The 21140-nt window shown below is 36.3% G+C and overlaps 1 protein-coding gene across 12 annotated transcripts in view; it reads right to left on the reverse strand.

Annotated features, from left to right (window-relative positions):
* PUM2 (pumilio RNA binding family member 2) overlaps positions 1–21140 on the reverse strand; it is a 100971-nt gene that overhangs the window by 39512 nt on the left and 40319 nt on the right. For all 12 annotated transcript variants that reach the window (XM_086700086.1, XM_086700087.1, XM_025927440.2 and 9 more), the window contains 5 exons: positions 20483–20753; positions 20150–20243; positions 13375–13500; positions 10456–10598; positions 9139–9268 (listed from right to left, as the gene is read on the reverse strand). In XM_086700086.1, the coding sequence (XP_086556212.1) occupies positions 9139–9268; positions 10456–10598; positions 13375–13500; positions 20150–20243; positions 20483–20753 (764 nt within the window). The remainder of the gene's footprint in view (positions 1–9138; positions 9269–10455; positions 10599–13374; positions 13501–20149; positions 20244–20482; positions 20754–21140) is intronic.

A 21140-nucleotide genomic window follows, 5' to 3' on the forward strand; every position in this document is an offset into this window, starting at 1 on the left:
TGATGAGGGATGCAAGCCAAACTGTAGTGAGTTCAGTCAAGAATGGAAGAACCACAAGCAAGTACAGACAATGCTTCTGAGGAGTTTAGATATAAGGAGGGCCAGAGGGGAGCTAAAGAAAAGGGGATGCTGAGACTAATTTTTTCTTAATCAGAAAACGTACTTTATTAGCAAAGCACAACACTTTGTGCTTAAAATTTGTTGCTGTAAAATAAAACACATAAACACACAGAGAACGTAAACCCAAAGGTACAGTATAATGACTACAATAACAAAAATTTAACCACAATCCAAGTTAAGAAATAGAAAACTGCCCAGCACCCTACCTCTCATACATCCCTGCTTCTCCACAATCTTCTCTTTCTCTTAGTTATACACTACTCTACTACCCATAAATGCCTCCCTAAGACTCATGTGGTTGGAATGATTTAAAAATTTTCATGTAGGATTCACTAGCGGTTGTATGCAGATATACATGCCCATTATTCCATTTTTGTATAACAGCTCGTTGGATGGATACGAAAATGCATTTATGTGTTCTACATTTACACTGCTTCCCCCATTTAGGGACACTGCCATCAGTACTGCTTATAAACATTTTGGTACACGTATCCTGGTGTATAACGTGTGGATTTATCTCTCTACTGCAAGGTATGTATCTAAGTAGCTGATGCACTGATTATGTAAATTCACACTCCTTCTACCTTGCTATTAGAGTTCTCACTTGCATGTAACTTTAATAACACTTTATATTCTCAGACTTTTAAATCTGGCTGATCTGGAAATATGCAGAAATATTTTGTTGTGGTTTTGAGTTTCATTTTCCCACACTAAATAGGCTGAGCATCTCTTCATACGCTACTCTTGGAAGAGGCTTTTTCAAGTCTTTTACTCATTTTCCTACCAGGCTGCCTTTTCTTAACTGGCTTATAAATATGTATGTGTATCCAAAGGTTTTCACTGTTTTAATATATTGCAATTATCTTTCTCCATCCCTAGCCTGACAATCTATTCTCTTTATGGTGAATTTTGGGGTAATAATGTCAAATATTATTTCATTTTTATAACAAAATTTCCCTGTATTTTCTAATGCCTTAAAATTCCACTTTTCACATTTCTGCCTAAAATCCAAACGAAGTTGGTTATTGAACACAAGATAGGGCAGGGGTTCAATTTCATTTTGTTTCCAAAACAACCAATTTTATTTCATCTTATTTGTAAAACAAGTCATTCCTCCCTACTGCTTTGTTCTGTTTCTTTGTAATTAGGTGTTCGTTTCTTTGGGGATTTCATCTTTGGGGTCTCTATTGGGTCCCACTGGTTTGTCTCTCCAGGCAAGAATTTAACTGTAGCTTTAGAATTAGTCTTCCTCCGGAGTAAGTCAGAACAGAGCAAGTCTTTTTACTTATTTTTGTCCTTTAAGAGTATTGTGGCTTAACCTTGATGGACCCTTTGCATTTTCACTAAATTTTTTTCTCACCTATCAAAATATCATAGAAAGAACCTATTAGAAATTTTAGTTGGATATGTACTGAAACTATAGGGAGAACTGACACATTTAAAATGCTGACCTGTCAAGGGGAGCCTGGGTGGTTTAGCTAGTTGAGCATCCGACTTCAGCTCAGGTCATGACGTTGCAGTTTATGAGTTCCAGCCACACTGGGCTCTGTGCTGAAAACTCAAGAGGCTGGAGCCTGCTTCAGATTCTGTGTCTCCCTCTCTCTCTCTCTCTCAAAAATGAAAACATTAAAAAACATTAAACATAAAAACATTTTTAAAAAATTTCAAATGCTGAGTGGACCAAAGGTAGTTATATCTCTTCAGGTCTCCTTTATACTTTTAAAAAGTTAGATTTAGTCCTAAGTACTTGCTACTACTACAAGTATCTTTAAAATTTTTCATTTTCAAACAGTATGCTGTTAACAAAAAATATTTCATATTTTTTTTAATGTTTACTTTTGAAGGAGAGAGAGAACGAGCAAGTGAGCAGGGAAGGGGCAGGGAGACATAGACACAACCCACAGCCCAGAGCCTGACAGGGGGCTCAAACTCACAAACTGCGAGATCATGACCTGAGCTGAAGTCGGACGCTTAACCGACTGAGCCACTCAGGCGCCCCCCTGAAAAGATTTTTAAATTGATTTTCATATCCAAAAACCTTAACAAGAACGTTAATTCTAATACTTGATCTAAAGATTCATTGACAGTTTTAGTTCTTCCTTTACAGAATTTTCTCATTTCTCTCTCATATTATAGTACTAGCTAGGATCTCTAACATGCTAAAGTGTTAATAGGAATCATTGTCTTCTTCCCCGTCTTAAAAAAAATCCAATTATTTCCCATAAAGCAGAAGTGTGTTATCCATTTGGGGGCACGGGGGGGTGTCAATTTCCACCTTAGCATATTAAGGAAACTATCTTTGAATCCTAATTTGTTGAAGTGGCTTGTTATTAGAGTCAGTATATAAATTTGTTATGCTTTTCTTGCCTCTCTTGAGAAGTTCTTGTGATTGCTTTCTTTTAATCTTTGAACGTGCCAATGACCTCATATGACTTCGTAAACTTCTTGAATTCCTGGGATAAAACCAACTTGTTCATCATATATTATTATCCTGCTTATTATATACTGCTATATCTGGCTGTTAATATTTTGGAATTTAGTAATTAACCTGTAATTTTCCTTTTCTGTATAGTCTGACAGGTTTCATTATTTTTTCTTAAATGCTTATTCTTGAGAGAGAGAGAACCCTCGAGGGAGGGTCAGAGAGAGGCTGAGCCAGAGGATCCGAAGCAGCCTCTGTGCTGACAGCAGACAGCCCAGACATGGGGCTCGAACTCATAAACCGTGAGATCATGACCTGAGCCAAAGTTGGACACTTAACCAACTGACCCACTCAGGCACCCCAGATGTGATTTTTAATATTTAAGTTTCTTTTTTTAATGTTTCAAGTTTTTTTTTTTTAATTCTAGTTAACGTATAGTGTAATACTGGTTTTAGGAGTAAAATTTAGTGATTCATCACTTACATACAACACCCAGTGCTCATCACACGTGTCCTCCTTAATCCCCATCACCCATTTAACCCATCCTCCCACCCACCACCCCCCTCCAGCAAATTTGTTTTCTGTAGTTAAAAATCTCTTTTATGGTTTGCTCCCTTCTTTTATTTTTCTTTCGTCTATGTTCATCTGTTTTGTTTCTTACATCTACATATGCGTAAAATCATATGGTATTTGTCTTTCTCTGACTTATTTCGCTTAGCATTAACACACTCTAGCTCCATCTACGTCATTGTAAATGGGAAGACTCCATCCTTTTTGATGGTTGAGTAACATTCCAGTGTGTGTGTGTGTGTGTGTGTGTATACATATATATACAAACATATATACATACATACATACACATATACACACACACATCTTCTTTACCCATTTGTCAGTCGGTGGACATTTGGGCTCTTTTCAACATTTGGCTATTGTTAATAATGCTGCTATAAACATTGGGGTGCATGTGCCACTTTGAATCTGTATTTTTTGTATCCTTTGGGTAAATAACCTAGTAGTGCAACTGCTGGATTGTAGGGTAGTTCTATTTTATTATTATTATTACTATATTATTATTATTATTTGAGGGAGGGGAGGGAGGAGGGAAGGAGGGAACACGCATGAGCTGGGGAGAGGGGGAAAGGAGGAGAGGTAAAATCTTAAGCAGGCTCCATACTCAGCACAAGTGCCATGCAAAGATCAATCCCATGACCCTGGGACCATGATCTGAGCCAAAATCAAGAGTTGGATGCTGGACTGACTGGCACCCCGGGGTAGTTCTATTTTTAATTTTCTGAGGAACCTCCATACTGTTCTCGAGTAGCTGCACCAGTTTGCATACCCACCAACAGTTCAAGAGGGTTCCCCTTTCTCTGCATCCTGACATCTGTTGTTTCCTGTGTTGTTAGCTTTAGCCATTCTGACAGGTGTGAGGTGATACCTCATTGTGGTTCCGCTATTTTCTTGATGATGAGTGATGTTAAGCATCTTTTCGTGTTATCTGATAGACATCTGGATGTCTTCTTTGGGAAAATGTCTATTCATGTCTTCTGCCCATTTCTTCAGTGGCTTATTTGCTTTTTGGGTGTAAGGTTTGATAAGTTCTTCATAGATTTTGGATACTAACCCTTTATCAGATATATCACTTGCAAATGTCTTCTTCCATTCCAAAGGTTTTTAGTTTTGTTGACAGCTTCCTATGCTGTGCAGAAGCTTTTATCCTGATGAGGTCCCAGTAGTTCATTTTTACTTATGTTTCCCGTGCCTTTAGAGACATGTCTAGTAACAAGTTGCTACAGCTGATGTCAAAGAGGTTGCTACCTGTGTTCTCTAGGATTTTGATGGGGTCCTATCTCACATTTAGTCTCTCATTGATTTTGAATTTCTTTTTGTGATGGTATAACAAAGTGGTCCATTTTCATTCTTCGGCAGGTTTCCCAACACCATTTGTTGAAGAGACTGTCTTTTTTCCACTAAATAGTCTTTCCTGCTTTGTTGAGGATTAACTGGCCATATAATTTCGGGGTTTTCTATTGTGTTCCACTGATCTATGTGTCTGTTTTTGCCAGTACTATACTGTTTTCATGACTGCAGCTTTGTAAGATAGCTTAAAGTCTGGAATTCTGATGCCTCCAATTTTCCTTTTCTTTTTCAAGACTGCTTTGGCTACTTGGGGTCTTTTCTGATTCCATATATATTTTAGGATTCTTTGTCCTAGCTCTGTGAAAAATATTAGTGGTATTTTGATAGGGATAGTATTAAATGTGACAGGTGTTAGTATTTAGATTATACTAGTATCATAAAATGACCTGGGAAGCATACCTTCTTTTCCTATTTTCTAGGATCTTAAAAATTGGAATTATTTCCTCCTTGAATACCTGGTATTCACCACTGAAGTTTTATGTTGGCCTAAAATCTTAAGGGAGAAATTTTGATTACTTAATTCACTTCTTTAACGTTAGCAGACCTCAGATGTTTTATATATCCTCAAGTCTGTTTGGTTACATTTTTCTAGTTATTTGTCCATTTTATCTACACTAATTTGCTAATGTGAGATTGTTCCTAATAGCCACCAATGATTATTTAATTTTTCTGTATTGGTATTTCTGCCTTCTTGTTTTATTCAACGTTTTTTTTTTTTTTTTTTTTTTGGGACAGAGAGAGACAGAGCATGAACGGGGGAGGGGCAGAGAGAGAGGGAGACACAGAATCGGAAACAGGCTCCAGGCTCCGAGCCATCAGCCCAGAGCCTGACGCGGGGCTCGAACTCACGGACTGCGAGATCGTGACCTGGCTGAAGTCGGACGCTTAACCGACTGCGCCACCCAGGCGCCCCTGCCTTCTTGTTTTAAATCTCTTTTGGATGAGTCTCTCAGAGGTTTATCAATTTTATTAGTATTTTCAAAGAAATAACTTTTGGGATAATTTAAATCTTTGAATTGTATGTTTGCCACCTATTTCATTCACATCAGCTCCCATCTTTATTATTTGGTTTCCTTTTACAAATTCTTTGGGTTTATTCTCTTCCTTTTATAGTTCCTAGATAGAAACTTACTTTCCAATGTATGCATTTGAGCCTATTATATTATCCTCCTATGTTGTTTTAGGTGTAGGTGACAAGCTTAAATTTGTAGCATTTTCATAATCATTTAGTTCAAAAGCTTCTAATTTCTACTGTGTTATCTTTCTTTACTGAGAGTCTGGTAAGACACAGGGGCTTTAAAAAAAAAAAACAAAAAAAGACATGGTCCCTACACGCAAGGACTATACAATCTAGTAGAGGAGGTAATGTACTACGTCCTTAAATTTAAATGTTTATTTTTGTGAGAGAGAGCAAGCATGCAAGCAGGAGAGGGACAAAGTGGGGGGATGGGACATAGTATCCAAAGCGGGCTCTGCTGAGAGCAGAGAGCCTGATACAGGGTTTGAACTTCTAAACCATGAGATCACCACCTGAGCCAAAGTCAAACACCTAACTGACAGAGCCACCCAGGCACCCCTCCTTAATTCTAAGATGCCACTTTGTTTTGAGACAAGACACTGATCTACTAACTTCCGTTCAAAGAGAAATAGAAAATGTTCTACTTGAAGACATTTTCTAACTTTAACATGGTAAAGCAAGGGCAGAATTGAGAAATCACAAATAACTAAATGAAATGCAAGGCAGACAGAAGAACTAAAGAAAGGTGCAAGAAGAGTAATTACTGATGAAGACACACTGGGAAAGAAAGATCAGGAAGGCTTTATGCAAAGAATACCGAAGGATGAGAAGGAAAGCTAATTACAAAATGTTTATAAACCAGAGTTAAAAAAAAAATAATAATGTTAAACTCTATCTATCCCAATTTCCCTTAAAATGTGTAAAAGGGTATTTTAAGCTAAAAACCATTAGCTAGGGCTAGAGGCATAAAAAGTACAAGTATCTCTGACTGGTAGTATATGGTCTAGTGTGTTAAAGCACACGACTATGGAAGGATACTATCAAGTAGTTTGGGACTAGATCACTGAAAATACTAAGGGGCACCTCAGTGGCTCAGTCGGTTGGGTGACCGACTTGGCTCAAGTCATGATCTCGCTGTTTCTAAGTTTGAGCCCCACATTGGAGCCTTTCCTTGAGACTGTTTTGGATCCTGTGTCTCCCTCTCTCTGCCCCTCCCCCACTCGCACTCTCTCAAAAAGAAACATTAAAAAAAATTTTTAAGCAAAATATTAAGAACCAGAATGGTATAAAACTAACTTATATTTTTGAAAGGTTAACTGAAAGAAGAATAACAAGATGAAATGGGGGCACCTGGGTGGCTCAGTCGGTTAAGTGTTTGACTCTGGATTTCCGCTCAGGTCATGATCTCATGGTTTGTAAGATTCAGCCCCCCTCCCCCCATGTCAGGCTTTGTACTGACAGTGCAGGGCCTGTTTAGGATTCCCTCTCTCAAGATAATCTCAAAATAAATAAAAAAAGATAAATGAACAGAAGAGATTGGAGGCAGAGTTAGTGGGAGGTTAAGAAAGAGGCTGAACAAGAATAGCACAGATGAAAAAGAAAGGGAACATGAGATAGAATCAACAAGAACTGACAAATTATTGAATGCGAAGCACAGAAGAAAATCAAGAGTTGAAGAGGATTCTGAGACTGAAGCCAAAAGTTTCTAGTTCAAGAGTACAGTGAAATTAATACTAAAATAAACAGTAAGATAAGCAAATCTGGGAGAGAGTTCATTTCTTTTTTTTGACACTATGAGTTTTGAGGACTGCTGGAACATACACATGGTAATGTCCAATACAAAGGCAGAAATATGTTAGATGTTCAAAAAAGAGTCCAAGATGTAGATGTAAACTCATTAGTTTACTGGAATAGGAATGATAGCTGAAATGATGCAAGCAGACGGTCTCCACCCACCCACCCACACACAAAAGAGCATTTATTGTTCCAATACTGAAACTGAAGTTCAAAGAGAAAAGTTGGCCAACATGACTCAACTAGGTTGTACGGAAATATGGCACATCTGATTCCAAAGTATCTAGTCCAAAGTAACTGTCTTCCACGTTTAAGGATTTAGACAGAGGAAAGGGAAACTGATCAAAGCAATGAAAAAGATAGGAAATCCAGGAAAACAAATTATCACAGAGGCTAGTGTCACGACAGAGAAACGTTGTAGAGAGTTGGACTTAGTCAATATGGTGAAATACACCAAAGAATTGAGAAAAATAAGGATGGAGAAGAGGAGGTCTTACTTTGCAATTGTTACTGAGTTAATATTAGAGTTACTGAAAGGAATCACGGAGGCAGGCTTAAAAGAAGTGTGAGACAAATAGAAGAACCCAGAGCCGTCTTAGTACTATCTTTCATAAACTTTCAGTTCAGTTCCCTTTTAGCCCTGCCTCCATGTCCTTCCATGCGTCTACAACTTCAGCTTCACGGCTCCAGGTAAGCAGCTTCCCCGAAGCAAGTACATAGCTGGGGTAAAAAAAGAAAATAATGAGAACACTCCCATTCTATTATCATTTGTACTTCAGAGACTATAATATTAACATGTTCTCTTTAGCCACTGGGCTAGACAAGATGATGAAATCAGACCTTAGAATCTCAGAGATAACAGAATGAATGCAATCAATACAGAAATTCTCAAAGTAACATACAGAAGCATTCAGCCACATGTAACACATACAAGAAACCCTCAATCACATATATTTTCTGATACATTAAATACGATTCCTAAATGATCTGAAAATTTAACTAAATTACAATTAAGTGGAAACTGAAACTCACATTTCATTAATAAGTAATCTATATAGTTACAGGAATAATTACTCATATACTAAGAGTGAAAAAAACACATACTTAAGAGAGAAAGTGAGTCTTCAGGAGAGAACAGAATAGGAAATGGCGCACTATCTACTGATATTCAAATGCAGCTTTAAATTTCACTTTAAAAACATAAGTGCTTTTCTTGGTTTAAGAAAATTATTGTCCTTGCATTATTCTTAAAGTTGTAATTTTGTATCTAGTTTCATGAAAATCTACTTTACAACAAAAATCTATTTTTTTGGCTCCTTCTAAAAGTTGTACTGTGGTAATGGGAATAAAGTTTTATCATTTTCTTTGCATTAGGCTTTCATAGGTGTATTTTAGTATACACTTGCTATCAGGTTATAGATACCAATAGTTCATAATACTATAAATTGGCTAAACACAATGAAACAGTGGAAAATTTTAGCTGCAAACTTCTCATATTAACTAAATGACCTTATTCAGCAGCAACAGCACATAGAGGTTTTGTCTTAACATGACAACTCTAACCAACTGATTTTACTTCTTGAAGCATGCTTCAAGAATTCTGGACTATGTTGAGAAAATGCTATAGTTTATTCCATATACAGAGTAAGAAAAAAGGATGTACGGAGAATTCCAGTACATGTTCGCGATCGCGGTCTCACAAAAAATACAGATTTCAACTATTGGCCCCTGAGTTCTAAATAACTTATTGCAAGGTAGGCAAGACTTTAAAGATAGTTCTGATTTTTTCACTCTTCAATGTGAGCGATTACATTTAACATTTCAAACCTATGCAAATTTCTACAATTAACTAACTGTATACCTGGCATGCCGGTAGCAAGACCCTGACCAAAAGCCAAAGTTGGATTTGCTGCTGCAAGTGATTCTGCCTGCTGCCCTTGCTGGCCCTGATTGGGAGTAAGAGGGCGCTGACCTGCTCCAGCTCGGAGAACCTACAAAGGACAAATGATTTCCTTAAAAATGAAATTATAAAATAACAGATAAATAAATTTATCCCAGAGTAAATTGCCTTTGGATATTCTTCGAACATATTTATATGCAACAAAACGATGATTTGGCATGAAAAAATACAAAATACTTAAAATCAAAAACACAATCACTGGCTCATGACAACTAGAACAATCTATTAAGTAACATCTAGAGATTCTTGAAGGCCTTAACGAAAAGTTATTTTTAGTATTTGTGCTCTTTTTCTTACCAAAGAAATTTATTTGGGGGGGGGATGGCAAAATTTTAGATCATATTAATTTCACAAAGATAGATGAACAATTCAGGACAAGCAGTATTCACTGTAAATAAGCCTCACATATAGGTGTATTGGTCAAGTAGTATATTTTCATGTTTGCCCAAAGAAGATATAGATTGAAAAATAATTTATTAAATGGTGCCATGGTCTAATCTACAAGGACTGAGCCACAGGACAGCTTCAACAGAACACCAATACAGTAATAAACCACATAAAGGAAATTTAGAATAAAATTTAACTGCCAAGTAACACTACACTTGTCATTAAGTTGCTTCTTTGGTATAAATATGAAGAATTTGACAATCAGAAGTCAGAAATCACCAATAGTGTTTCTACATTTATCAAAACACTTTATCAAAACATGAAAGCAGCAGAAATTTCAAAAACCCAAAACCAACCAAAACCATTGTAATAAACATTTTCTTTTTGAAGAAGTTAAATTTAACCAGTAGTGAAAATATTTCCTCTTTTCAATTTTCTCCAGCTTGCTTAAAAATATAAAGTACTCTGTAATCATTTTCTAGTCAGAAATGTATTAAGTTAATATTTAAAATAGTAACTTAAATACCCAGAAGAAAATGAAGTGACAATTACTTTGATAGGAACATGAGCACACCTGAAAAGGTGATGAAAAGAAAATTAAAATCTGCTAGAGATTTCAACAGTTTCTATAACAAAAATGTAGAAATGGAATACACCTAAATCTAAATTCATGTAATACCAATTAGAAAAAAAAAACCACCATGTATCAATACTTGTATATAGGTACTACATTACATGCTGAGGAGATGAAAAGACACACATCTTGAAAACAAGGAACTCATTGAATTGCAAGGACTCTTCAGGTATGATTTAATGAAGTCAGGCCTATACCTGTTGCTGTCCAGGCTGAGCTTGTGATGCTGCTTGCTGATTTGCTGTGTTGTTTGCCGCAGCTGCAGCTTGTTGCTGAAATAAATTGGCTGGATACACCCCCCATGGAACACCATAATACTGAGGTGGAACCACTGCTGGACCTAAACCCCACACCCCACCCCGCCCCCCCAAAAAAAAAGTTACTTACATTTTATAGATAAATCAGTTACCATTAGATCATAAAAAGGAACACTGTATATGAGTTAAAGCAAATGTCCTTATAATCCCCAACCCACTTACACCTGCTATATCCTTTCTTTTTTTTCCTGATTCTAGTAGGAAAAAGTCTCGTTCAGGTTATGATTACTTCAAGAGAAACAGGAGTGACAGCAGTGGCCTCAATGGAGATGGTAAAGCTAAAGTCAAAAGGACCAATGAACTAACAGGATACTTTAACCATCTTTGCAACAGTTACTGAATGCCAGATTATGGGTTTGATACTGGCAAACACAGATAATATACTCAGGGAACATTAGACTTCATAAAACTGTAAGATTTACTATGTTCAATTCAAATTCTCTTAAAAGGCTATTTTCTGAATATTGAAAAAAATTACCAAAATATTACAAAACACTTTTATCTTTTTATTTGCAATCTACAACATAAAACTTTGGAACATTCTTGTACCAAGCTTGCGACAACTGTATTTGAATTGTAAACCTTGAATTTAAAAATATTTTTTAGTTAAAGTTTTTATTAAAAATATTCTTCATATTTGAAACAATTAGTCACAATTCTCACAAAGCAACTGAAAATTGCATGAAAACAAATGAAACATCACTGCTTATGTGGTTAGGAAAATGGAACTAGTGAGTAAAGACAAGAAAGAACCAGGTAATATAAAGGCACAGAGGGACATAGACATGTGAAAGCAAACTAGGAAAAACAGGATGAACTGTTCTTGCTCTAGTCTATGTTATTCAAGGTAACATCAGCTTCTATGGGAGTAAATAGCATTATGCACAATAATTTCCACGTTAAGTTGATGAGCAAGATGTCATGATTATTAATTGATAAAATAAAGATGGCCTAAAATTCCACAGATACAATTTTAATATATCTAGTATTTTAAAAAGTTAAACTCTTGGATTCACTTTGTTTTGGAGGAAAATAAAGCCCAGTACAATTGACTGAATCACTAAAGTGAAAAGCATTAAAAAACTTAAAGGTAAAGTATTATTTCTGAAAATAGTTTAAGCACCATCTACAATGAAAACTGTTCACAGGATTTATGAAGAATACATTATCAAAACAAGAGTCAAATATCTACCTAGAACCTCTTTGCCCAAAACAATAGCCAGAAGCCACCTGTGACTACTGAAGAATTAAAAAGTTAGACAGCCCGAACTGAGATGTGGTCTTAAGTATGATATACACAGGATTTTGAAGACTTTGCATGAAAAAAAAAGTAAAATATCTATTAGTAATTAAAAAAATATTAATTATATTAAAATAATATTTGGTTGTGTTGGGATAAATCAAACATTTAAATTAATATCATCTGTTTTTTGCTTTTATAATGTAGATACTAGAAAATTTTAATTGCATTATCTGGCTCACATTATATTTCTATTGGACACCACTGGTCTTAGAAAGCCTGAATCCAAAATGCCTAGAATGCTTAATCTGAAAACTAACCATTTCTTAAGGTTTCCTTAAAGTCCACAGATTGTATGATATACCAGAATTTTACATACTAACATCCAGTTAAATGGCACCAAGAAAGCTCATCCCCTCCTTATGGAATTACGTGCAGATCTATACTAATACTAAAATCTACTGAATGTGATAGGTTGGTTTCAGTCTCCTAAATAAGCTATCAAACTAGAATTTGAAATTAACATTTATTTTTTCACTTCTTAAAACAGTCTTGAGTATAAAAAACAAGTCCCCTAACTCCCAGGAAAAGACTGACTGTTCTACAGTCAGGATAATAACTGCCAGAAGTGGAGTTTAAAATTGTCAAATTCATCAGTGACAATTCATATCATTGAACAAAGTTTAAAAATCATGATAGTCTAGAGTTATGAAAGTCAGTCAGTTGGCAGACTCACTCCAGTGAACACACATTTATGGCTGACATGACCCTGTTCCTGCCTCTGTAACCAACATTAACCCATGCCTAAGACTAATTCATTTGTCTCTATAACCAACTCTACCTAAAACAACCTCTTCTTTCTTGTTTGCTTGGCTCAATAGGATGGTGCCTGACCAGCACACAACTCTCCTTACTACTTAAATAAGCAAGAAATACAGCTTTGGGTTTAAAAACATTTTTCCCCAGTATTATTGCAGTATTACTGATACATAACATTTGTATAGTTTTGGTTTTCATTTTAGACTTTGAGTGGCAGTTTCTGGTTTTGACAGTTAAGTGCTTTCCAACTCCATGCCACCTTTTTGCCCCTCAGTCGGCTTGCATATTTTAACACTGCTAAATAAACTTTACTTTTTAGATACTCATTCTCTCAAGACTGCTGAAGCTCCTTACCTCATACTCTCCCTGACCTGGGTATCTATGGTACCTACCCCAGTTTACTGCATTAGAAGTAACTTTACTTTTGCACTGTCTCTGTGGGTGATGGAATTGGTCAGAAAAAAGATCTGTGGTTGGCAATGTAAGATTTCTGAAACTACAAAATTGAATTGGAAACCAACTATGTACAAAAGGAAAAAGTTCTCAAGCTTCGGCTTTTTCCTACAGCATTAAAACTGGACAAATAGCAAACTAACTCTCTGGAAACATCACTTGATTCTAGATAAGTGTTTCAGATTTTCTTAGGAACTTCAAATTGCCCACCAAATAGACAAAAATACAACTTGTAAGAAAATTAAAACTAAATCCATAATAAGCAACGAGGATGAACAATAAGTTACCTGCTAATGTTGCTGCTGCAGCCAACCCTGCTGCAGTATATGGATCAGTCCCTGGAGGAGCAGCACTAATAATATACGGATTTGGCACAAATGCAGCTGGAGCAAGGCCTGCTGAGAATACACCAGCTGTATTTTAAAAAGGGGAGAAATAATGAATGAAGATGTAAAGTATAATTTTCTTCATTAGGTAAAATAATTTCTACACTGAATTTGGAGTGGGGAAGCAGAGTGCGTATAGTGGTTCAAACTCTGATTAACTGAGTGACTTTGGGCATGTGACATCACCTGACTCTAAGATTCTTCATTTAGGAAATAGGTGTATCACCACTTATCTTAGAGGATTTGTGTGAGAGTTAAAACATGATACCAAATATGAAAGGACTGTGTAGAACTAGCAAAACAGGCACACAATAAATGTTTAGTTAGAACTACTATTGTTCAACGGTAGTTTCTTTTGTTTTTCTAATGCTTATTACTTATTTTTGAGAAACAGAGCACAGGCAGGGGAGGGGAAGAGAGAGGAGGAGACACAGAATCAGAAGTAGGCTCCAGGCTCAAGCTGTCAGCACAGAGCCTGAAGCCAGGCTCAAACTGATCAACTGCGAGATCATGGCCTGAGACAAAGTCGGATGCCCAACTGACCCACCCAGGAGCCCCAGTATTTTTTAATTTAATCTTTATTAAGCTATACTGTGAGCTAAGAATTCAATAGTGAGGAAGGCATGATATGCCCTCACAAATCAATCCATCTAATGAGAAAAACAAATTGACAATTAGAATACAGTATAGTAGGAGCTATAGGCACAGAGAGAAGGGGTACCTAGTGAGCTTCAGAAAGTGTGGGTAGGATGATGTGGGGTTGTAGGGCAGGGCAAGACAAGACAAAATTGGAGTTACAATCAGAGTGAAGACCTGTGAAGACCTTCCTGGGTCATGTTAAGAAGTTTGGATTTTACCCAGAAAGCAACAGAATAACAATGAAGAGCTTTAGGCAGAACTGTGACTTTAAGGCCACTTCTGCATCTAATGACTGCTAACGTGAATTCGGTAAAAGGCAGGGAAGAAGATTTTTTAAATATTCGTTTGCAGTACTTATTAAAGAAAACTGCTGGTATCAAGAAAGTACTGTGTATACAAGTCACTGTAAGGTATGGACTTGCTTGAGTTGTCTCTTCTGGAAAACAAGTGGAAGGTGAGGAAATAATGGGAAAGGAGGTGTTTTAAAAGTTACAAGAGCTCAGAAAAATTCAATTTACAAGATGATTAATAGGGCGCCTGGCTGGTTATGTCAGTAGAGCACATGATTTCTTGATTTCGGGGTTGAAAGTTCAAGCCCCACATGGGTGTAGAGGTTACTTAAAAATATTTAAAAATAAATGAAAACATGATTAAGGGGGAGAATAGGAGAATAAAAGCATGTGGGTATAAATGACTTAAAAGAAAGGATTCAAAAGGAACACTTACTCTAAACCTTAAAATCAAGGTTCAGAATCTCCATTCTAACTATATTATAGCAGTTTTTAAATGTTTTGAATGTGACCCATAATATGAAATATATTTCATATCAACCTAGTGACCATATATACATATACATGCCACAAAAATATCAAAAAAATTTTATCTTTATAAAGTTCCATGTAACTTAGTATTTTCTACTAAATTTATTAATTTCTATAATCTATTTAATTTCTAAAACTAGTGGCCATACCCCATAACACTGATTTCATGTACAGGCACAACCATTTGAAAAATGAGTTTTTAAAACTTTTATTTGAGAAAGAAAAGAGAATACACACATGCACACGCACAAGTGGGAGAGGGGCAGAGAGAGGATCTTAAGCAGGCTCCACACTCAGCATGGACCCCAACATGAGGCTTGATACTAGGATCATGAACCGATCCAAAATCAATAGTCAGACACTCTACAAACTAAGCTCCCCAGGAGCTCCCAAAACTCTGCTTTTAATAAAGGAAGACTAAAAGAGGGTTCAGGGGCACCTGAGTGGCCCATTAGATTAAGCATCTGACTCTTGATTTCAGTTCAGGCTATGATCTCACGGTTCGTAGGATGGAGCTCTGTCTTGGGCTCTGTGCTGAAAGCGGGGAGTCGGCTTGGGATTCTCTCTCTCCTCCCTACCTCTGTGCCCCTCCCCTGCTTAGGCTCTCTCTCAAAATAAATACACTGAAAAAAAAAAAAAAAAAGAGAGTTGAATAATATCCTTGCACTATTTAAAAAATCATTTGCTCAGAGTTGCATTCTTAACTAAGCCCTAGGGGAAAGGTTTCAAGATTTCCCTGTTTCCTCTATCATAAATTGTCTTTGTCACAAAGAAAATGATGGATGTTGTGGTATTCATGTCCTACTCATACCCCTACAAAATCTCAAAGCCAGGATATAATTTTTTTATATTCCATATTTTATGATTTAAATAGCTTGCTTTTAAGATCTCCAATACTAGTGGAGTTTACAAAACGGAAAGTCAAAGTCCTCATGTAATCTTTACTGACTGTTGGCTTATATTCTATTGAATTATTCAATTTTAGAGAGGATTTTAATATAGTTTTCTCCATATTTGTTATAAAACAAATATGAAATATAAAGCAGATATGAAGTAAAGTTTCAGGTATGTGGGGGAAAAAGGAATTAGTTTAGCCTAATGGATACATACTGAAACTTATTGAAAAAATGTTTTTCATGTGTTTTTATTAAGTTCATAATTTAGAAATATTTACAACTTACTAGACAGCAAACAATACACTGTGTTTACATATATATGTATATTTATGTTTGCACGTGTATACAAATGTGTGTATATATTTATGTTTATACATACACGTAGGTATATACATCATTTTCAATTTTGAAATGAACACACACACAGTCACACATTTTATATACTGTAGGCCACAATGGCACTTTAATATGTATTTTTCACTTTCCAATTAACCATAGGTCCTTTTCTATGTCAACAGGTAACCTATCAAGTCATTCTTTCTAATATACAGAAGGAACATACATGATTTAACCAGTCTATTAAGGATATATAGTCAGATGGTCCACAATCTTTTGTTATAATAATCTTATTATTCTATTAGTACGCAAGGTCTCTGCATTATCATCCTATCTTTATAAAAATTCAGTTAAGGTTCAAGCACCATGTCAGGCTCTAGGCTGGCAGATTAGAGCCTGGAGCCTGCTTTGAATTCTGTCTCCCTCTCTCACTGCCCCACCCCCACTGTGTGTGTGTGTGTGTGTGTGTGTGTGTGTGTGTGTGTGTCTCTCTCTCTCTCTCTCTCAAAAGTAAATAAACATTTAAAAATTCACTTAAATGAGGGGCGCCTGGGTGGCTCAGTCGGTTGACTGTCTGACTTCCTTCAGGTCTTGATCTCACAGTTCGTGAGTTCGAGCCCTGCATCAGCCTCTGTGCTGACAGCTCATGGGCTGGAGCCTGCTTCAGATTCTGGGTCTCCCTCTCTCTCTACCCCTTCCCTGCTCAAGCACGTTCTCTCTCCCTCTCTCTCTCTCTCAAAAATAAATAAAGATTAAAAAAAATTTTTTTAATTCACTTAAATGGGAAAATATACATCAATTCTTGGCCACTATGTCCATATTACTCCCCAGGAAAGTTGTGCCAATTTACATTCCCATCAGGAATATATGAATATGCCATTCACACTCCTGTCAAATTTGGACATTACCCAACCATTTAAATTTTTTTTTTTAAGTTTATTTTGAGGGGGTGGTGGGCAAGCACAAGTGGGAGAGGGGCAGGGGCATGAGAGAATCCCAAGCAGACTTCCCACTGTCACCCCGGAGCCCAACATGGGGCTTAAACTCATGAACCATGAGATCATAACCTCAGGTGAAATCAGGAGTTGGATACTTAACAGACTGAACTGCCCAGGTGCCCCTGCTGAACTGTTAAAGAGTTGTCAATCTGACAGGTAAAATAAAGCATTAAAAATATTTTGTTTTAATCTATGGTTCTTTGTCTATCAAAGAGGCAAAATGTCTTGCAAAACTTTTTCTCATTTAAAATTTTGATACATTAGGAATAGGACCCAATTATCTCGGAGCTATTTTCCAAATACATGCTTTTATCGTTAATTTGAAATCCCAATTAAGGTTAGAACCCACTCCACTGCTGCACCACCTGGGTGGCTCAGTCAGTTGGGTGGCTGACTTCGGCTCAGGTCATGATCTCACAGTCTGTGGGTTTGAGCCCCTCGATGGGCTCTGTGCTGGCAGCTCGGAGCCTGGAGCCTGCTTCCAATTCTGTGTCTCCCTGTCTCTCTCTTCCCCTCCCCTGTTTGCTCTCTGTCTCTCAAATAATAAACATTAAAAAAAAATTTTTTTTTTTAATGTGGCTACAAAAGAATTTAAAACTCTATGTGGCACATATTATATTTCTGTTGTAAAGTGCTGTTCTAAAGTAGGCTATCAGACACCCAAGAAATTACTAGTCAAACTTGGATAAAAAGAGTGATGGTCAACAATAAATACATTTAACTGTGGAACAAAGGTTAAAAGGTAGGATTCTTATATCTGGGTGGCTCAGTGCATTAAGCATCTGGCTCTTGTTGTCAGCTCACGTCATGATCTGGTTTGCGAGTTTGAGCCCTGTGTCAGGCTCTGTGCTGTGTTGAGCCTGCTTGGGATTCTCTCCCCCACCCCCACTCTCTCTCTGCCCCTCCCTTGCTCATGTGCTTCTCTTTCTCAAAATAAATATTTTTAAAAGATGGGATCAATTTTGGTAAATTATGCTTAGAAATATTTCCATTTTATTCAGGTTTTCAAATTTAATTGCATAGTCTTCCAGATGGCTTCACAAAGAAATTCTGCCTTATGGTCTCTTAAAAGACCACATAAGTGCAATGTTATTTGAAATACTCCAGGGTACTAAAAAAGAGAGATATTTCTACATTCTTTTTATGACAAATCTGACCAAAAAAATGAAAAAACAAACATACATACAAACGTAAACACTAATTTCATATACACATTATTGATGCAAACACCCTAAATAAAACACTAGCCAATTGAAAGAGCTCATTAAGAGAATTATAGATACATTTTTATTCCATGAACACAAGAATGATTCAATTATTAGAAAATATTCATAGAAGTTAGCATTTACAAATCAAGAGCTTTCACAGATACCAATTAAAAGATATATAAAAGCCATTTACAATGATAGTAAAAGATAAAATATCTAAGAATATACTTATTAAGAAATATGCAAACTTATATGATAAAAACTTTAAAGCACTCATAAACACATAAGCAGATGTCAACAAAAATAAAAACACACCATGTCCTGATTAGAATACTTAATATCATAAAGATGTCAATTTTCCCAAAGTTAATTTAAAATTTTAACCCAATATTCTGGTAGTAAATAAATGAAGTCTAAAGTTTATATAAAAAAGCTTATAAGAAGAGAAAACTTCAAAAAGGAAGAGCAATAATGGGTATACTATTAGCCTGTCATATATTAAACCATACCATAAAGAAATAAATAAAAGCGTTACACCAGTCCGTTAGTAGACAGGAATCACTATGTTTCTAACAATGAGAAGGAAGGACAAAGTATAGGAATAAAGAAAGTTGGAGGCAAAGAATGCATGCTGCTATTAGAAGTCACCTAGAAATGTGTGGTCATCTTGGATAAAAACCAAAAATAAAATTTGGGACCTAGGTGTCCTTCTTGGATTGACAAAGAACAATACAAATGTAAGGGAACAGAAACAACTTAATAAATATCTCCCCCTTCCACTGATTATGATGTTGAGAATATTCACAACTTTTCCAACCAAGAAATAAATCAAGGTTAGCTAAAACCAGGCATAAACGTGGTTATATAAATCTACACATGTGATACAATGATGTAATACTATACATATACATTTACCAATATCATATTCCAGATTGTGGTAGTGTACTATGATTATGTAAGATGTAACCATTTAGGGAAAGCTGTGTGGGGAACCTCTCTGTACTCTCTGCAACTCCATGTAAATTTAGAATTACTTCAAATTGAAAAGTTAAAAATAAAAAACCCCAACATGGACAACATGTACAAATGCTTTGACTCTAGCAATAACAAAGGTATAATAATTCATGTTAAAGGCTAAAGGTCAAAGTCCAAATAACTTAATGAAGTGAAGAAGAAAATATTTTAAGGAATTTTCTTGGAATTGATTGCCAAACCATTTTTTTAAATAAGCATTTTTACTTGACAAAAGACACAAATAACTACATTTGAATTTCCAAGTGTTTGACTCTCTTAACTTTACACTGACCTTATGTGCTGGCAGCTTTCATCATATTATACATTTTTATTTAACGATACAAAAATCAGAAACAGTTCTTCCCTAGTTAATCTTTACTCCTGCCATGTAATCTATTACTCTTTTATTTTTTTGTTAATTTTTTTTAACGTTTATTTATTTTTGAGACAGAGAGAGACAGAGCATGAACGGGGGAGGGTCAGAGAGAGAGGGAGACACAGAATCGGAAACAGGCTCCAGGCTCTGAGCTGTCAGCACAGAGCCCAATGCGGGGCTCGAACTCACGGACCGTGAGATCTTGACCTGAGCCGAAGTCGGCCGCTTAACCGACTGAGCCACCCAGGCGCCCCAAATCTATTACTCTTTTAAGAAGACGTTTTAAAACAAGAACCCCATATAATTATAGAAAAATAAAACATTCTAATAAACACTAACACAAGAGTTGCTAACAGTCTAATCAAAATGGTAACTTATAAAGACTCACCTATATGTGGCTGCTGAGCTGCAGCTAATGCATATTGCTGCTGTTGAGCTGCAGTTAACTGCTGAACTGTTAGTGCATTAGTCCTCTGAAAGAGCTATTAGGGAAAATATTTAAAACAAAGATTAGTCTCAAAGCATTTAACTTCTATTTAGAAAGCTGAGAATAGATTATTTTAAACACATATTTCAATCACTTTCTCAACTACAAAAACATTTTATTTATAAAACATTAAGTATTTAAGAACACTCCTATTATTCATGTCCATGCCTCACAGCACCAGAGGCTACACCGGTACATAGTTCAGAGAAGCTTCACTGAAGGGGCATGCTTTACCTGCTGCTGGGGATTGTAGTCAAAAAGGCCTACAGTAGCTCCTGAAGAGTCCATGGGTACCTGATTACCAGGATAGTCAAACTGCAAGGAATCCAGACCAACTTGTTCCATGGCATCCAGATTCTGGGTTTCAGGATTTGAAAACTCTTCAACAAGTGGTTTATTAGCTGTAGGATTAGGAAGAGGCCCCAATCCTTCTGAGGGATTAGTATTGGGGCCCAGGCGCTCAACTACTTCAGTTGGAGAGGCTTGACGACTTCCAGGAGTACGACTACATAAAGAAAACAGAAAGGCATTATGAGTAAAAGTAGTAAGTCAAATCTGAATGGAAAGTAGGAAAATCATGAAAAACAAATGGTGGCAAAATACAGAAGGCAAATCAGGCACCCCAGGTCACTAATTATTCCACTTTATTACAACCCCCCCCCCAGTTTAATGTCTTAAGAACTCACACAGTTTCATTTTTTCATATTACTAATGATCATTTTCTCCACGGTGAATAGCATAAAGATATAACTCAATTTTACAGATAAGAAATTGCCCAATATCACAATTTAGGCTCAGACTACCTGAAACTTTTGTCTCAAATCACAGACAAAATGAGTAAGTACGAATAGCAGCCTATCAAGTGACAAACATGGGAAGTCTCAAAACCAAA

The sequence above is a fragment of the Puma concolor genome, chromosome A3 (genome assembly GCF_028749965.1).
Source record: "Puma concolor isolate L17-30 chromosome A3, mPumCon1.1.hap2, whole genome shotgun sequence".
Lineage (NCBI taxonomy): Eukaryota > Metazoa > Chordata > Mammalia > Carnivora > Felidae > Puma > Puma concolor.